General features: G+C 45.2%; 1 protein-coding gene across 20 annotated transcripts in view; it reads right to left on the minus strand.

The window, feature by feature from the left end:
• Positions 1 to 17,826, minus strand: part of EP400 (E1A binding protein p400) — a 76,752-nt gene that overhangs the window by 9,728 nt on the left and 49,198 nt on the right. For 10 of the 20 annotated variants that reach the window (XM_081842671.1, XM_081842670.1, XM_081842669.1 and 7 more), the window contains 16 exons: positions 16,216 to 16,377; positions 15,155 to 15,238; positions 13,834 to 13,968; positions 12,986 to 13,030; positions 12,228 to 12,381; positions 10,554 to 10,795; positions 8,350 to 8,523; positions 7,820 to 7,867; positions 7,388 to 7,423; positions 5,301 to 5,437; positions 4,559 to 4,615; positions 3,696 to 3,813; positions 2,064 to 2,255; positions 892 to 937; positions 681 to 790; positions 215 to 419 (listed from right to left, as the gene is read on the minus strand). In XM_081842671.1, the coding sequence (XP_081698797.1) occupies positions 215 to 419; positions 681 to 790; positions 892 to 937; positions 2,064 to 2,255; positions 3,696 to 3,813; positions 4,559 to 4,615; positions 5,301 to 5,437; positions 7,388 to 7,423; positions 7,820 to 7,867; positions 8,350 to 8,523; positions 10,554 to 10,795; positions 12,228 to 12,381; positions 12,986 to 13,030; positions 13,834 to 13,968; positions 15,155 to 15,238; positions 16,216 to 16,377 (1,945 nt within the window). The remainder of the gene's footprint in view (positions 1 to 214; positions 420 to 680; positions 791 to 891; positions 938 to 2,063; positions 2,256 to 3,695; positions 3,814 to 4,558; positions 4,616 to 5,300; positions 5,438 to 7,387; positions 7,424 to 7,819; positions 7,868 to 8,349; positions 8,524 to 10,553; positions 10,796 to 12,227; positions 12,382 to 12,985; positions 13,031 to 13,833; positions 13,969 to 15,154; positions 15,239 to 16,215; positions 16,378 to 17,826) is intronic. The other 10 variants (XM_081842673.1, XM_081842683.1, XM_081842666.1 and 7 more) reach the window with 5 other exon arrangements.

Below are 17,826 nucleotides of genomic sequence, written 5' to 3' on the forward strand. Positions count from 1 at the left end.
CCAGCCAGATGAACAGGGTATAAATTGTTGTTGTTGTTGTTGTTGTTGTTGTTGTTGTTGTTGTTGTTAAAACCCGCATAAGGCCAAGTCAGCAGAGGATTGGAAATAAGAAGCAGATGTTACTACCAGTTTGGGAATGTATCCCACAGGTAAGATTTAAATGTGTTTTGTTTTTGTTTTTTAAATCGGACTATGCAAAATGTACACTCTTTACCTGGAGTAACCTGAGTGACTAAGGATCTTGCTTGGGTCTGGACCGGGGTCAGGTTAGTAGTGACAACCGCTGGCGCTGTCACCGATGTCACTGCTCGGACCCCTGGGGTAGATGCTATGGTCACCAGTTCTGCAGATGCAGCAGGTGCGGCAGCTGCTCTCTGTTGAGTATGTACCACCTGGGCTGTAGCCGTTCCTCCTGCGGTCTAAAGGAAAGGAAGAAAGATGTAAATTGTCGCAGCTCTCAAGTTAAGGTTATCCTTGACCAAATGGCTCAAACTCAAGACATCTTGGCAAACCAAGCTTTGTCCTCGCCATAGTAAAGAATCCCACTTCCATGATAGGATTTTTTCCAGGTGCCCCTATCTATAATCAAACTGCATCCACACACACACTGGACTCTAGTTGAAATCGCTGCCCTCATTGGGAGCCTGAAAGTGACACACTAGGCATCTGAAAATACTCACCGCCAGTGATCCCGGTATCACGGGCGAAGCCAGCCGCTTGTTGATTGGCTGAAAGGTCGTTCCAGGAACCCCAGCCACTGTATTTACAATAACGTTCCCGCTCACTGTAGCTGAGAAACAAAACCAAAAGGTCAGTCTGGGCCTGCAATGGAGGCAGGCATAGTCATTTCTCCACCACCCACAATGCTTTACTATGGGAGGTATAACTTACCTGTCTGCATGCTTGTCCCAGTCACCGAGGTCTTCATTGTGCCAGCCTGGCCAAGAGATAATTTTGGTTAAAGAGAGAAACATACCGGGACGTGGAAGGGTTGGCATGCAATGCTGGCCAGGATGTGGCATGAGCTGTGTGCAGCAGCACAAAACTTCTTCACAAACCTTTGAAGCCGGCAGTTAATTAAAAAGCTGGCATTTTAATGAAAGTTCCCCTTTGCACGTGAACCCCAAACCTGTGGTTGATGCCTTCCAAACAAGCCAGGATATGATGCAAAGTTTAAATGATGGTTTCCTATCCTGGTTTGTTTGGAAGACATTAGCCCTATTTTCAGAAGCAGCTGGAAGATACAGTCAAGTGCTAAATCTTGACTTGTTCAGGCGAAGTGAAGCGACAGGAAAAGGGCTGTGGAAACTTGTGTGTGCTCTGGCTGAAGCAGCCAGAAATTTCAGCATTATGCATGAATGTGGGCACCATGTAAGAGCCGTGAAGCTACCTGCTCATATGTGACAGAGCTTTCTCAAAATTAGCCAGAGTCCCAAATGATCTCCATGGATATTCAAGCTATGTTTCTAACTGGTTTAAGGATTTAGCACAGAATACACACCAATAAATGTAAGCACAAGTGAAAAAGTAAAATAAATAAATAAAAATGAAGTGGGTTTGTGCTGCTGATAAATCCAAAACTTATTTTAAAAATAACAGGTCCTCTTGGGGGCAGGGGAGAAGCACAAAACATGAATTTAGCCTATAACCATCTGATTCCCTCCCGACAGAAAATCAGAGTTATGGTTTGCAGCCTATAGCAGGTAACATCTTTGCTTCCACCAGTCAAACAAACAGTCAGCATATAAATGGACGTGCCTGATGTTAAGGCTGGTCACTGCCTGTGCCTGTAGCGCTACAGGATGCTGGTCTTAAAACAAGAATGCAGCCACACAGTTTTGCCTGTGAAAGTTACAAGCCCACAAGAACCCCTGCAAATGTGGCTTATCATGACACTTCTTAGCCTGCCTCTCCCACACTTTATGATGCTATGCGTCCTTTGAGTTTGGGGAATAAGAGGAGACTCTCGCATAGCTTAACTGCTGCATCAGTCCGGACACGCTCTCCACTCCCCACAGGCATCTGGGCCAGTGGCTATTTGCAACCCCTCGAGAGTGTCTTACCAGCACTGCAGTGTTTGCCACAGTGGTAACAGCCGTCTGCACCACAGCCTGGGGCTGCTGGACTACCTGGGCTTGAGCCTGGGGCTGAGGCTGGGCTTGCTGTACTGCCGCTTGCTGTGTTTGTTGCTGGCCGGCCTGCTGTTGCTGCTGAGGTCCAGCTTGCTGCTGGGCCCGTTGCTGCTCAGCCAGAGCCTGGGGGATAAGGAAGGAGAAAAAGCGGTTGGTTCCTGTTCAAAGGGCAGATAAAAGCATCCCGAACAAGGCGAGCCATTCTCACGCTCCTCTCTTCAATTGGCTGTGAACAGGTGGATATGTTGAATTTGCCTAGACTCGACATCTTTATATACAAGGTCCAGTCCCTTCATTTTGTGTCAGTTCTTTAGGGCAGATCTTCATATTACCTTTCCCAATGTAGGTGGGGGGCAGGGGGAGAAAAATATATGAAGACTTGGGAATAGCTGTTCAGATGCCTCTTCCACCCCATTATATACAGCAGCGCTAGTGGCCCCAAACAAGCAACAGGTTCATCACAGGATAGTCTCTCCTGTCCTCGGAATCAACAGAGAAACCCCCAATCCAGCTTGGGGTACAGAAAAATTCCATGTGCCATTTCCCAATAATCTTTTCCTCTGACCTGCCCCAAAATACGAATTTACTTGAGGGGTAAATAGCTGAGATTTGGGTGATTTACAGCAAGGAATTCCTTCCGGTCCACCTTGGCCACTGAGGCCTGGGACACTTTGGTTTGTCTCACATGCCCCTGAGGTTCAGCTTGCCCTAATCAGGGACCGAGTCTTTGGTGTGGCACATTTTGCCCTGTGGAACTCCTTGCCAATAGAAGTTTGGCAGGAGACATCCCTGTTCATTTTTTTGATGTCTTCTAAAAACTGTATTATTCAGACGGGCCTTTCAAACATGGGCGTAGTCAGGGGGTGCAGCTGCCCCTCCCATTAAGAAAATAAAAAATACTTAATTGACCAATCATTTCACAGATAACTCAGTTCTGCCCCCCCCCCCACAACATAAAGCCTGCCCCCCGCATGCTTTTAAATCTCATATTCTCTGCCAACCCGCTCTTACTGATCTGTCTGGCATTTTTATTGCAATGCTGTGTCTTTAGCCTGTTTGCACCTTTGATTATTATGTATGGAAGTGTGGTTTCCAAATATTTAAATAAATAATGGTGCAGGGAGACAAGATCAATCCCATGCACTGCTGTCCCAGTCTGAATCATACCCTCCCACCACCACCCGACTTCAGCTTCTGTTTCTAAACAAAATAAGAAGCATGGGAGACACTTATCACATGATGAATGAAAGATACACCCATGACGCTATTCCCAAGTTTCAATATTACTGCCCCAGCCGCACTGGCAAAATGAACGTGAGAACATGCCCTAAAAAAACCGAACTGGTAACACAATGAGAGACCAGCCGTGCTGGTAAAACAACAAATTTCATAAATGAACTAAGTCCAGATTAGACTGTGAATAAAGCCCCTACAGTGTCAATACAAAGCCTTTATATCACATATTTCAAATAGCTGCAGCATGCCATATACATTAGTTCATCCCCACTATGGAGGGGGAGGAGTGAGACTGGACCTATCACCAAACAACATCCCCCGACTCACTGTTTCGGCGCAGGAACTGGAATCTCCTTCGCAACGTACCTTCTTCTCCTTTGCGATACGCTCTGCTCGGAGAGATGCAACTTGAATGGGAGGAAGTGGCTTGTCGTAGTTGATGCCGCTGGGAATGAAGAGGAACGAACTAAATTAGAAATTATGAAGGGGGGAGAACTGGGGCACCATTTGGTCAAAAGTCCAGAGCTTTTATTAAGGCCTACTGATTTTGATGGAAGAGTTGAGCTTTTGTATGGCTTTTGTATAGAATAGTTTTACTGCAGTGATTTTGATGGAAGAGTTGAGCACATGCTTAAAATCACTTCCAGCAATATCAACAAGGACTTAGAAGCTTTTCGCTTTAGCTGGATTGCACCCAATGCAGAGCATCTCTCTGTGTATGTGTGTGTCTCTGCTAAAAAGATCAACTCCATGGGTAGGCAAACTAAGGTCTGGGGGCCGGATCCAGCCCAATCGCCTTCTAAATTCGGCCCGCGGATGGTCCGGGAAACAGCGTGTTTTTACATGAGCAGAATGTGTTCTTTTATTTAAAATGAATCACTTGGTGATTTGTGGGGCCTGCCTGGTGTTTTTGCATGAGTTGAATGTGTGCTTTTATTTAAAATGCATCTCTGGGTTATTTGTGAGGCAAAGGAATTTGTTCTTTCTTTCTTTATTTTTTTCAAAATATAGTCCGGCCCCCCACAAGGTCTGAGGGACAGTGGACCGGCCCCCTGCTGAAAAAGTTTGCTGACCCTTGATCAACTCCATCCTTTCCCTGTTCTTTGCTTAAAGTGCTTGGAGAAAGAAGGGGGGGGGCGGGTGCTAATCTTGCCCTATCACACCCCTCCCTGCTACCTGAAGCTTCTTACCTTTCTGCAAGTACTGAAGTGTGTTTTGGATTCTTCTGGAAAGGGTTCATACCAAGTCTGAAATACAACCCAAGAGGACATTTGTTGTCAAAGAAACACATTTCCAAAATGCCCCTTTATTTAAAGGTGGCCGAGGAGGGGAGGGGAGAAAGAATACTCCTGAAGAGAGGAGCAATGCTGTATATTCTAAAGTCACGGCACCAACACATGCACTGACAGATCCACCAGAACACTTTTTGACCTTAAGAAAACACAACATATTTGCATTTGGCAAAGAACCCCAAGGAAGAATTATATAGTGGACTTCAGATTTCTATTCTGTTTACAATCAATACACTGTATATGAAGAACTGCCATTGGAGACAATATGAAAACACATGGGATTTTTGTCAATTACATGTGTTAATTGGCTACCCAATGCCACAACGTTTGTGCTATCAACAGCTGTCTTCTGAACTAACCAAATTAAATATGGAATAATCACTGGATGAAGTTTTTTTCTCATGTCATTGCTATTAAGTCACATCCACCCGGTTCAAGACCTGTTAACTCAAGGATAGCACTTCATGCACCTGATGAACTGGACTAGGGTCCACAAAAAGGCTATGCCATAAAAAGCTACTTGCAATGTGTCACAAGCCTCTGTTGTTTTTGTTGCAATGGACTTGCATAGCAAATGGCTTTTGTATAGAATAGTTTTACTGCAGTGGCTGCAAGAGGAGCGTCTTCCCTATGAACTTACAAGGGTTTGATCGGTGGGCTTCTCTTCCCAGCAATGATTTTCATAATCTCAAAATGATTAGTGTAAAGCTGGGTGTGTGTGGAGCCCTCATCTTGGGCATAGAGCTGATTTGTTCGAAGTGGTCGGCTATTCTTTGTCTAAATATGAACAAACAACAACAAAGTTTTACAAGGCGCAATACAAGACTCTGTAATGTTTCTGCCTACGTAAGAGATCTGGTACAGTAAACTTGCAACTTATGTAGGGCTTCTGTTCCAGGGACTGCGCCTAAAGCCAAAATCGCATTTGATTCAATGACAGGTGGGACTGCCAAAGTCTCTCTCCCCCCCCCCCCGACATTCACTCCCTTTCTGCCCCCCTTTTAATTTGCTATTTTTGCCAAGCACATGAAGTTGAATGCACACAAGTTAAATGCGTAAGTTGCAGGCTTACTGTATACTAAGTATACAAATACTAAGAAACAAGTAAAGCACAAACTACGATTATAAACTACTAGAGCTTAATCCCAATAGCAGGGTGATCCATGGATCTGAGTGTTCCATTTCTCACGTTTGTCCCTCTTCCTTTGCTTTTCAGAGCTAAACACGGTGTGGGTAGATGGTTCCTGGATTTATTGGGAATCTACTGAATTAAGGGCACTGTACAGATGTATTCAATGAATGAACAAATGAATATCTGTATTATTGCTCAACATGGCTGGCTTCAAGCTAGCTTTGTATACAGAGATTGAAGGAGGCTTGCAAACTCTGGTTAAAGCCAACCATGGTTAGCGCTGTCATCAGTGCAGAGATAAACCTGCTCTATAAACAGCCGTGAAACAGAAAAGGAAGAGAGAGCATGTGTAAGAGATGGGCAGGAGGCAAAGGGGGATATGTGGCTTGCTTTCCCTCTTATAACCATGGCTAATAGGTTATGCCAAATATTGCATCGGTACCAAGTTTGTAAGCTGCCGATTCAAGTGTCAGAAATGTAGGGAAAGAAAAATACCACCAGATTAATTTCCCATTTTATATAATCATGAAAATGGAGACTGGAGAATTAGGAACACTTGGGAGGTCCTGGTGGGTAGTATTTCTGAAGTGTACACAAACAACTGACTTCTTATCCCCACACTCCAAAACGATTCTGTCTCATCTCCACCCCCTTTCTTATTACTCTCCTCTTTCCCTCTTCTCCAGCCCACCCTCACTCTTCCCCAATCCCACAAGCCTCTCCCGCTTGCCAGAAGATTAAGGCTGAGCAGCTGAATAATTCTCATTATTGACCCCCCTATTCCATAGGGCAGGTAGGAACTCTGGGCTGACCGGGACCAGAAACAGGGAACCTGGCCTGACCAGTTCAAACTGCACCACTGAGAAGCAGCTTGGCTGGGTGCCCCACAACTCCCTTTCTTTGATTAAGTGCCAAAGGTTTTGTTTTGGCGCCGGGTTTTGTTTTTACAAAATGGCTCGTTCCCCCTGTTTTGGCCCCACCCCCCACCCCGCCTTGGAGCTCCCGTACCCAGGGCTCCTAAGACGTCAGAGCAGTCAAGTCAGTGGACCAGAGTGCTTAGGGCAGTTACTCTGCCTAACCAGCCATACCGTCACATCAGACCATATCGGCCACACACTGCCAGATGGACTTGCTAGCACTAATTTGCTTCCTGTACTTATTTAACCCTGCTCTTCTGTGGAAAGCACAGAGCAGCATGCATGGGGACTTCAGAGGCCTAATGTAGCTGAGCCACTGATCAGGTGCACACCCGCTTGCCTTCAGTGATGCTACTTCCTCAGGTACTCCTTCACCAGGCGCACATAAAAATATGCACATGTGCATTCTCTCTCACACTCACTGGTCTCCCGACAAATGCCATGTTAATCGGCAACATCCCATAAATTTCCCTAAATATGATTATCTTGGTCAGAAGAAGAAGTTTAGCAGGAACTGTAACTTGAGGCCAAAAGCTCTTTCTCCATGGCGCCCAACTTTGCCCCTTTGCGGTCTGGTTTCCAGAAAGCTGTTTATATTTGCTGCTATCACCTCTAACCCTACTACAACTAATTTACAACTACGCTTCTGCAGCTGTTAAGTTGGGGGTGATACATTACCTGATGGGGCGTTGCAGGGATTAATTCATTAAATGTCTGCAAAGCAATCAGATTTCAAAATGAAAAGTAAAAAATGCTAGTAACAAAACATTTTTTTTTTCAAAACAAAAAACCAAAAAAAAGGTACTAATTATAATAATCATGCGGAATGAGGTGGCATTTCTGGGAGGTGGACAAAACACTTTTTTATTTTTTAATTCAAGCTGGCTAAAGTGTGAGAAATCACTCTTCAAATCACATCTTTGAGACAAAGGTCGCCTGGCGCCACAATCTATTGCGTCAACGCGAAATAGATGGGAAGGCTTTAAATGGCTGATTGAGCGTTCAAATCAGGACTCAAATATGGATCTCCTACTTCATCTTGTGTCCACCTCTGCTGATGCTTAAGATACCAGACTGTCTGAATTGGAACAACAATTTGTAAGTGCACACCTTATAAATGCTTTTTGTCTTCTTCTTAGGGTTCGCTTCATACATAAGCTGTAAAATAAGAAGCAAAGTTTGACTTTCTGTGATGGGTTTGGATTTAGATTAGTGACATAAATAGAAAGTCTCTATAAGAGCCAGTGTGGTACAAGTGGACAGAGGGTGAGGCTTAAGGCCCAGGAGATCAGAGGTCAGTACCCTGATCAACCCAAAAAAAAAAGAGGGGGAGGGGGAACGCATGCCGGGAGGCCTTGGACAAGCCACTATGTCTCAGTCTCAACTCCCCATTGGTAAAACGGGCAAAATGCTGGCCTAACTCACAGGGCTGTTGCAAGAACTCTATAGCACATTGCCGATTTTATTTTATTTCCAAATACAAAAAAAAAGGGAGGAAAAAGAGTGCCAGGTAAAACGAACCAAAAGAGAAAAGTATCACAAGTACGGGTCCTCTCTTTACAAATTTCATAAGGATTTGCTTATGCTTCTGACTCCCTAAAGTGTGTGAAAGAAAGTTGCCTATTTCGGCTTACACCCACCTTCCCTTCTTCTCTCGGAATGACGACGTTTTCGTAGCGGTTGCGACACTGTTTCGGGGAGCGGTAAACTCGGCTGCAGGAGTTCACTACGTCGCTGACCAGATCCCAGTTGGGCGTGTGAGCCGGGGACACGACTGCAAGGTTGAGAGGCAACTCCAGCAACTGTTTGACCGCCTACAAGGAAGGGGGAGGACAGACAGGAAGTAAGACTCTATTGCTATCCTCTCCACTAATGATATCTGGGGGGTGAGTGCTGATTCTGATGTGTGGGTGGGCTGATTCTGATGTGTGGGTGGTCCAGTTCTGGTTCCCTAAGAGGAAGCACTTGGGAGGAACACAAGGTTTGCAGCAGTACAACGGGGGGGGGGGGCACAAACCTGAGGTGTGTGCTATCTGCCAATCACCTGAGCTATCTGCCAATCACCCATTCCCACCACCCTTCTGAGCAATACCCCTCCCCACCTTCTCACTATATAGAAGGGTCTGGTGACTTCTGTTTCAGTGTATCTGAAGAAGTGTGCATGCACACGAAAGCTCATACCTAGAACTAACTTAGTTGGTCTTTAAGGTGCTACTGGAAGGAATTTTTTGTTTTGACTATGGCAGACCAACACGGCTACCTATCTGTAACTGAGGTGTGTGTGTGACAAAACAGGACTACACATGGTCAGTGGCCACAGAATGTTGAGTATCTGTTGGAGTGGAGGACCCAGAAAACAGGACAGGAGAAGGGGAATGGAATGAAGTAACCAGAGAGACAGAGCTGCTTTCTGGGGTACTTGAACAAGAGCACCCCACACTGCAAGACTTTGTTGCGGGTCCCACTTGCTTAATAAAATACATTACAGGTTAACTCACTATTTTATCACACTTTATCAGCACAAAACTGATCGTAAGAGCCCTGTGTAGCCCGATTAGGCTGAAGGCTCACCTAGTCCGGTATCCTATTTTGCACCCATGGGAAGCCTGCAAGCAGAGCATGAGCACAACAGCACTCTCCTTTGACCCCCAGCAAATGATAATCAGAGGCGCATTGCCTTTGACAGCGGAAGCAGAAGACAGCCATTGTGGTGAGTGAGGACTATGTAAATGAAGGAATGGGGTATGCAGAGTGGGGCTGCAGTTTTGCAAAATAAAATCAAACTGGGGGCATTGGGGTAGGTTTAGTCAACACCCCATTGGTGTCTCCTTAACCTTCTCCAAAATTAGCAAGTGTCTTCCATTTATTTTACAGGTAATAGTTTAGGTCATCACTGTGGTTGAAGCAAAACTGGCTCGATACTGGTTGGCCATTATGTCCACCAAGCGGGATCCCAAAAGGCACAACACATGCCAGATGAATCAACCTATACAATATAAGATCGTCTTTGGACACACACACACCTCTGAGTATCTTTGGTAAGCGGGGTAAGATGGGGAGCTCTGCCTATGGAATACCCCCACCTGGGAGGGTTACTTGGCATCCCACTCAACAAATTATTACTTTTAAGCTTTTAAACTCATTTTTAATTTCAAGTAAGAAACATACCCATACAAGGAATACAGAGCTTAGTAGCTGCACAGAAAATAAAGAAAAATAGTGGCTAACAGTTGTAGTTTTAGACATTCCAAGAAAGGCAATCAAATGAAAGTGTTGAACTTTTTAAATTATTATTTTCAAAGGCTTTTAAAACTTCTGAGGATGCTGGTTTATGCTGCAACCAAATCCACCTGTTCTTGAACTGGTTTATTCTGTTGTCTTTGCCTTTTAAATGACTTCATGTAGCAATGTCTACCACCCTGGGAATACTCTTATTGGGAGGGGGCACAGGGGACTCAATAAATAAAAATAAGCAGCGCGCACACACCCCGCCAGACCTTATGTCTGTACGCTGCAGAGGCAGGTGAAGGACTTGGAAGTGAGCCCAGTTCTTGCCAAGCCTTTCTTGGAACGTACCTGGCACCTAGTGGATGGAGTGGGAAAGCATCAAGCACCCAGGACTGCCAGATGGCGACAAACTGGGAGAAACGCACATTTAGCTATTCAGCAATGGAGTTCTAGCCAACTAAATTCTACTCCGAGCAGACTCGCTGAAAATCAACGGGTCTACGTTGGTTATGCCCATCAGTTTCAATGGGTCTATTCGGAGTACAAGCCAGAGGTGAGTGCAACCCAAAGACTTCTTGCATCTGCGGTGAACCCAGTGTTGTAGACGCCATCTCACCTGGAGGAGCGCCCAGTCCTCGCTGATGAGCCACTCGGGATTGTCTTGGCCCGCCTCTGCAGCCGGCTTCACAAGAGTCGGGAGCGGCTTTGCAAACTGGGTCTGCTGCTTCAGAAGGATGTTCTTCTTCTGCTCTTTGCCTTCCCGCTTCATTTTCAGCATCCCCAGAGTGGCTCGGTCAAAGAGTGACCGGGGAGGGATAACCGTCTCCCCGTGGCGCTGCTTCTTCTTCCTTCCTGCAGCTGGGAAGAGGGATGCTGGGCTCAGTGAAGCAGTTGGTGGCGGGGAGTGGGAAGGGGCAATGAACATACAAACTACACAAGGATGTTACAAGTTATGAAAGGGTTTCCAAAGCCCTCAAAAGGCCACAGGCGTAATAAGCTTTGATCCACCACAACGCCTATGGTACTCTGGCAGATCAGGGAGGTTTTGAGCTGTTTGCTGGGGGATAATTAAAAAAAAAAAACCCAAATCCCTAACACTGTCATTAATTTAGTGATCTGGGCAGGTACTAGTTGTACCAATGTGGAGGGCAGGGGGAGACCCACAGCCATAAGACAAATGAGGGGCAAAGAGCACTTGTGGCACTGCAACCAGCCAGTAGGCGCTAATGCTTTAGCACCTCTGCCACCCATGTGCTGTATCATCCACAAACCTGGCAGACTGAGCTCTGTGCTTCGTAGGTGCCCCCTAGGCTGCAGTACCAGAAGTGTCATCACCTGCCTGACCACTTTGTCAGCTGACCATAACAGTCAATCCTTGAACATCCCCCGCAAAAGCTCAAGCCCAGAGAACCTGGGGCTCTTCAGGTTGAACTTCATTTCCCATCATCTCTGACCACTGGGCTATGCTCTCTGGGCTGACAGGAGCTGAAGGTCGCAAACATCTGGAGGGCCACAGACTCCTCAACCTGAGCCACCTGCTCATTTCAGAAAACCTAACCTCTCTTTCTCCATCCCCTTATACTGCTGGTTTTGTAACACCACCTCCTGTCTGCCTTGGTTTACACTCCCTGCCTCTGGCCCTGAGACTTCTGGGTAAGAAACTTGTGTGAGGTCAGACTGTTTGTCCACCCAGCCCAAAGTTGTCTACTGCAGGGGTAGCCAATGTGGTGCGCTCCAGGTGTTGTTCCCATCAGACTCAGCCAGCACAGCCTATGGCCAGGGATGATGGGAGATGTAGTCCAACAAATATCCAGAGAGTACCACACTGGCTATCCCTGGTCTGCTGACTGGCAGCAGCTCTTCAGCGTCTTACGCAGAGAGAGGTCTTCTGCATCATCAGCTACTTCATACCTTATTTTAAAGAAAACAAACAAACTGGAGATGCCACAGGTTGAACCGGGAATTTCTGAAAAGCACATGCTCTGATTTTATCTCTTGCCTATCCTGGAATGTTCAGAATTTGATCCATGCCTGCCTCTTGCCTTGGACTGACTACCAGCACCCTCCCACAACCTAATTGCCTGAGGAGCCCCCTCCTGCTGGGCCTCACAACAGCACAACCCCACTTCCCAGCCGGTTTCTCAATGTTTAAAATAATCTTTGGAAAGCCCATGACATAACAGCAACTTTCTCAGCTTGGGCTTCCTGCAACAAAGGAGTTCCACACCCACAGAAGCAACGCCGGGAGGTGTCTGACAATGTATATCCTACATAAAAACCCGATGTTTACCGGATGGATCCGTTTTGTGGCGCTTACGCTCCTTCCTGACATACACGGGGGGCAGTTTGGACTCTGGGATTGGGGTGCTCTCATACATCAGGCACATGACGGAGTCGATATAGATGTCGTTGTCATCCTGAGGTGGTGTTGGGGGAGTCCAGAGCTGTACAAAGCATTAGAAGAGAGTTACCTCGCTTTGTGTTCTTGGATAAGCAGAGGGTGTGCGTGCATGTGGAAGAGGAAGAGAAAGAGTGTGTACGGGGTACCTCCAGTTGCAAACGGGATCCGTTCCAGAGGTCCGGCCGCATCCCAAGGTTTTTGCAACCCAGAGGACACATGCGCATGGCACAGTTTATCGCTTCTGTGCATGCACACGTGGCACGGTTTAGAGCTTCTGCACATGCACACACGGGGAAACCTGTAAAAATACTTCCAGGTTTGCCGTGTTCGCATCCCGAAGTTTACGTAACCAGAGGGATACGTAAGCAGAGGTGTGAATGCACTAACATAAGAAGGCCCTGCTGGATCAGGCCAATGGCCCATCTAGTCCAGCATTCTGTTCTCATAGTGGCCAACAAGCTACCTGTGGGAAGCCTGCAAGCAGGACCATAAGTGCAACAGCAATCTCTCCTCCTGCAAGTTTCCAGGAACTGGTACTCAAGAGCATACTTGCCCCTCTGCATACAGCGTGTGTGTATGCGTTTTCCTCGCCTCCGCCCCACATCCACCCCCACGCTGAAGAGGTAATAAAATCAATACAGACTTACCGGCATTATTTCAGTTTGTCCATCTGGGCCTTCATAAATATATTCCTGGAGCAGGGAGCGGGGGGGGGGGGGGGAGAGAGAGACACACATAGTTCTGATGAAACCAGAGGACAAAATAGCTGTCTTCAAATATCTAAAGGGCTGTAACATGGAGGATGGAGCAAGCTTGTTTATTCCTGCTCCAGAGGCTAGGACCCGAACCAATGGATTCAAATTACAAGAAAGGAGATTCTGACTAAACATCAGGAAGGACTTTCTGATAGTAAGCTATTCAACAGTGAAAGAAACTTCCACAAAGGGTGGTGTGCTCTCCTTCCTGGAGGTTTTTAAGCAGAGTTTGGGTGGCCACCTGTCATGTATGATTTAGTAGAGATTCCTGCATTGCAGGGAGTTGGACTAGATGACCCTCGGAATGCCTTCCAACTTCTTCCAAGAATCTATGAGAAGCACAATTCATTGTGGGTTTTATCCCCGTGGTGGTCCTACTTAAGAGTATACTAAATGAAATTATGTCTCTACCTTTGGTCCATTAATTTCAATGCATCTAGGATTAACAGTGGATACAACCTTTAAAAAAAAAGAAAAAGCTAAGGGGAGGTAATACACCCCCCTTAAATTAAAAAAGCCCAATGAAAACTAAGGACCAGTACCCAATGAAATATTAGAAAAATGGAAAAACTCTGGAGTGGAAGAGATGGCCTGCCCTGCTTGAGGTTCTTATAGCTTCTAGTATCCTAGAGGAGAGCTAGGTTGGCAATCCATTGGAGATGAAGGGACATAAGTGTTGTTTTCCTGCAGGTTTCCCTCAAATGTTTTAAGAAGTGCATAAAAGCTGGCAGGTAAATTACTTTGTTATATGCATCTTCCCGAGTGTAGGTGAGCAGTTCCTCCTCTTCCCCATCCAAGAGCATTTTCTCCTCTTGTTCTTTCAGCGACTTCAGGTGATGATTTTCCCACACCTTTTTGGCAGTTCTTACTTCCATCTAGGTTAAGATATATATTTTTATATATTTAAAAGAAAAATGTAATGTATTAAGATCAATTACAAAACTAACTCAGAAATCAGCAAGAGGGATAAATTTCTGGGTTACTTGCAGTAGACCGATAAGGATCTCTGACCCCAAATACTATTTAACAATAGCAGCAACAAAATGACCTCCCTGCAATCTAAATTATACTAGGCTGAAGTAATTAGGAAGGGATTTTTTGCGTGGAAAGACCGAGAGCTCCGTTCTGGTATTCAAAACAATCTTGTGGACTCAGAATCCTTTAATTCTAAGTGCACCGCTGTTACATCAAGAGCCAGTTGGTGGATATCTAGGTTCTGCTACAACAACAACAACAACAACAACAACAACAGCAATTTATTATATGTACCCCGCCCATCTGGCTGGGTTTCCCCAGCCACTCTGGGCAGCTTCCAACAAAGACCAAAAATACACTAAGATGTCACACATTAAAAACTTCCCTGAACAGGGCTGCCTTCAGATGTCTTCTGAATGTCAGGTAGCTGTTTATCTCTTTGACATCTGATGGGAGGGTGTTCCACAGGGTGGGTGCCACCACCAAGAAGGCCCTCTGCCTGGTTCCCTGTAGCTTTGCTTCTCACAATGAGGCAACCGCAAGAAGGCCCTCGGCGCTGGACCTCAAAAGCCCAACAAAGTAGATCCCACAAGTTTGCCCACCCCTGAGCTAATTATTTCAAAGGCAATGATTTCCAGGGTGGAAATAACTATTATATTTATATACAGTATGTGTGTGTGCATATTTAGGTGCCACAAGATGTACCATGGCATAAGCTTTCATGGGCTACAGAAATAAAAATGTCACTCTCCCATGTCTTTTAAAAAAAAATCAAAAAAAAATCCTGGGTCTTCTAAGCATCTTCTGTAGTTTTTGCTTTCGTTCACATGAAGTCCTTACAGATACTTTGCTGCATAATACTGTAAGAGCAGAAGAAGGCCTCCCACAGTACTTTATGTGCCCTTAGGAATCTGCTCAGGCCAGATCCCTCAGTGGCCAGGCTGTAATGTGTCTTTGAAGTGGGGTAAGACCTCTTGCTTGCCTGGATGGGGAGCGCGGTATGTCTGGCCACACACACCAAGGGCATATATCACCAACCCCCCAAAAGGTTACTGCTGTAGAAGTGACTGCATATACATGCCATACCTCATTTTCCTTCAGTTCGCTATCATCAGTGGAAACATGGAAGAGCTCTAGGTAATTCAAAGCGTACTTTTCAATTGGGGTGAGCTGAGAGAAGATACAAAGAAGTAATTATCCGACAAAGAGTACGTCAATGCTTCTTCTAGGGACTACCAAACCATAAATGCAATCAGCACGTCCAATTAACCAGCCAACAGATTTAAGTGCATTATTTTTAACACGTTTGTAAAAAAAAAAAAAAAAAAAAAAGAACATGGCAAGAATCATCTTAGAAAATGAACCTCTCCTCCTTCTCTCTTGTCAAGGGCAGAAGGCTTTTCTAAGATTGTTCTTGTTTTTAGAAGAGGAGATATCCTGCTTTATCACTACCTGAAGGAATCTCAAAGCAGCTAACATTCTCCTTTCCCTTCCTCCCCCACAACAAACACTCTGTGAGGTGAGTGGGGCTGAGAGACTTCAGAGAAGTGTGACTAGCCCAAGGTCACCCAGCAGCTGCATGTGGAGGAGCAGAGACACGAACCCGGTTCACCAGATTACGAGTCTACCGCTCTTAACCACTACACCACACTGGCATTAGAGACAAATGTGTATCTCACAAACAAAAGTGTGCTTCCTGCTTCAAAAGGGTTGCTTCTGCTCATTTGGAAAATGATTCATCAAATTAGCTGTCATTTCCCTCAATTAACTAACAGCCATAATAATAAGTTCCAAAGCGATTCAGACAACTTAGGTACAGTTGGCATTTTCCACAGGAAGCTACTGCGTACACAGTGAAAGTTATTGATCCATCTAACTGATTTCATCTACACTAGCCTTATCCTGACATGCTCTGGTCCATGAGGTCACGAAGAGTCAGACACAACTAAACGACTAAACAGCAACAAGCCTTCCCCAACCTAGTACCCTCTAGATGCTGTTGGATCCCACCACACTTGACCACTGGCCATGCTGGCAGGGGCTGATGGGAGCTGGGAATGAACTATACCTGGGAAGCGCCACATTGTGGAAGGTTGGTTTGCAATGCTCTAAAGATACCTTCAACTGTTAATGTAAAGTAAGTGTACCTGATCCACAACAGCAACCAACTCCTGCAGCTGAGAAGGCTCATCAAGATACTGGGACTTGCCGATTTCAGAAATGAGAGGTTCCAAAGCTGATTCAGTCTTTGAGACCTGAATGCATGTGTTCAACTCCTCCTCCTCTTCTCGCTCTGTACTTTTGAGAGCCTTTTTAAAACACACAAAAGGTGTTTTTTTGTATAAATGCAGGGGCACATCCATCACATTTTTAAAAAAAGTTATTCTGATAAGAAAACCAATTTTTTATCAGTTAAATAAACTGAGCAAATTAAGGCAATTTCTACTGCTATTCATAGGTAAGGAAGTTGTAAGAGATTGTTCAGCCTGGCACTCGGAGCAATGGAAATCTCATACTCACTTTACCTGTGAGATAGGTGGGGTGAGAGAGACTGACTGGTCCAGTGTCACTTAGCAAGTCTCAAGGCTCAGGAAGAATCTGAACCCAAGTCTCCAACATTCTGGTCTAACACTTAACCACTGTGCCACATGGGCTCTCAAGGTAGATATGTGCAGGGCACTTGTTTGTTGAATAGTGAACTATTCACTTGGGTTATATGGAAGTATTCTTGCATAGAAAGGGCCTTCTAGATTTTGCAGTAATAATTAGGAATTTGGGGAAAATGTGATGCTTTGACTAAAGGGCATACAACCTCCCCAATTCCACCCTAGACAAGGGCTGCATTCCCTTGAGAGCAATCTGTCTGTAATTGGACTAATTAATGCAGGATAAAGACATGCCATTTCAGTCTTCACTGTGGCTCCCTCAGACTCCTAATACGATGCAGGTCTACTCAAAACTAAGCCCCATTTTTAAAAAATCTCATTTATAAAAACCCCAAAATCTCAGAAGCCCACTTTGCAGTAACTAAAGCTGGGTTTTTAGTGTTGCTGCTGCCACTGATCTACGAAATAGAATCTATATCAAGATATGACAGGCACTCCCTATCTGGGCTTTCTGGAAACAACTGGAAGACATTTTTGTTCCCACAGGCTTTCCCAGCTGGATAAATGAGTCCTTGCTGTATCTATTCCATAGGGTTTTAGTTTTATCTTAAATGCATCTGCTGTCTCTAAGCTTTCAACTGGTTCCTGCAGTTGTACGTTGCCTTAAGACGACTGTATAGAAGGAGATCAACAGCTAAATGATGATGATGGCGGTTATCAATGGCTGTATGCTTTTATTTAATAAAATACTATGGCATGCAGTTGTTCTCAAACTATATAAGAGGGGAGACATCAAAGAGGCATGAAAAATCAGGGAGGGAGGAACTCTGATGGGATGGGAGAATGGGGCAGCTTCAAGAGGTGTAGGAGGCTGCATAAAATGCAGCCAAGTTGCAGACATCCCTCCTGTGGTGTAACCAGTACATCCCATGTTAGGTTTCTGTCAAATAGTTGCAGGCAACCTTAATGTTGTGCAGAACCAGTAAACATTTGCATCATGCAAAGACTTCACCCTATTCATCTCCTAAATGTGCTGAAATACTGCACCCAGAGAAAGAGGAGAGAATATATATAGGCTTAAATAGCTCTCAGGGGAAGTAGTGTATTACCTACATGAATAGTTTATAAGCTTTCAAGAAACCTTTAAAAGAA

The sequence above is a fragment of the Podarcis erhardii genome (genome assembly GCF_964252035.2).
Source record: "Podarcis erhardii genome assembly, chromosome: 15".
Classification (NCBI taxonomy): domain Eukaryota; kingdom Metazoa; phylum Chordata; class Lepidosauria; order Squamata; family Lacertidae; genus Podarcis; species Podarcis erhardii.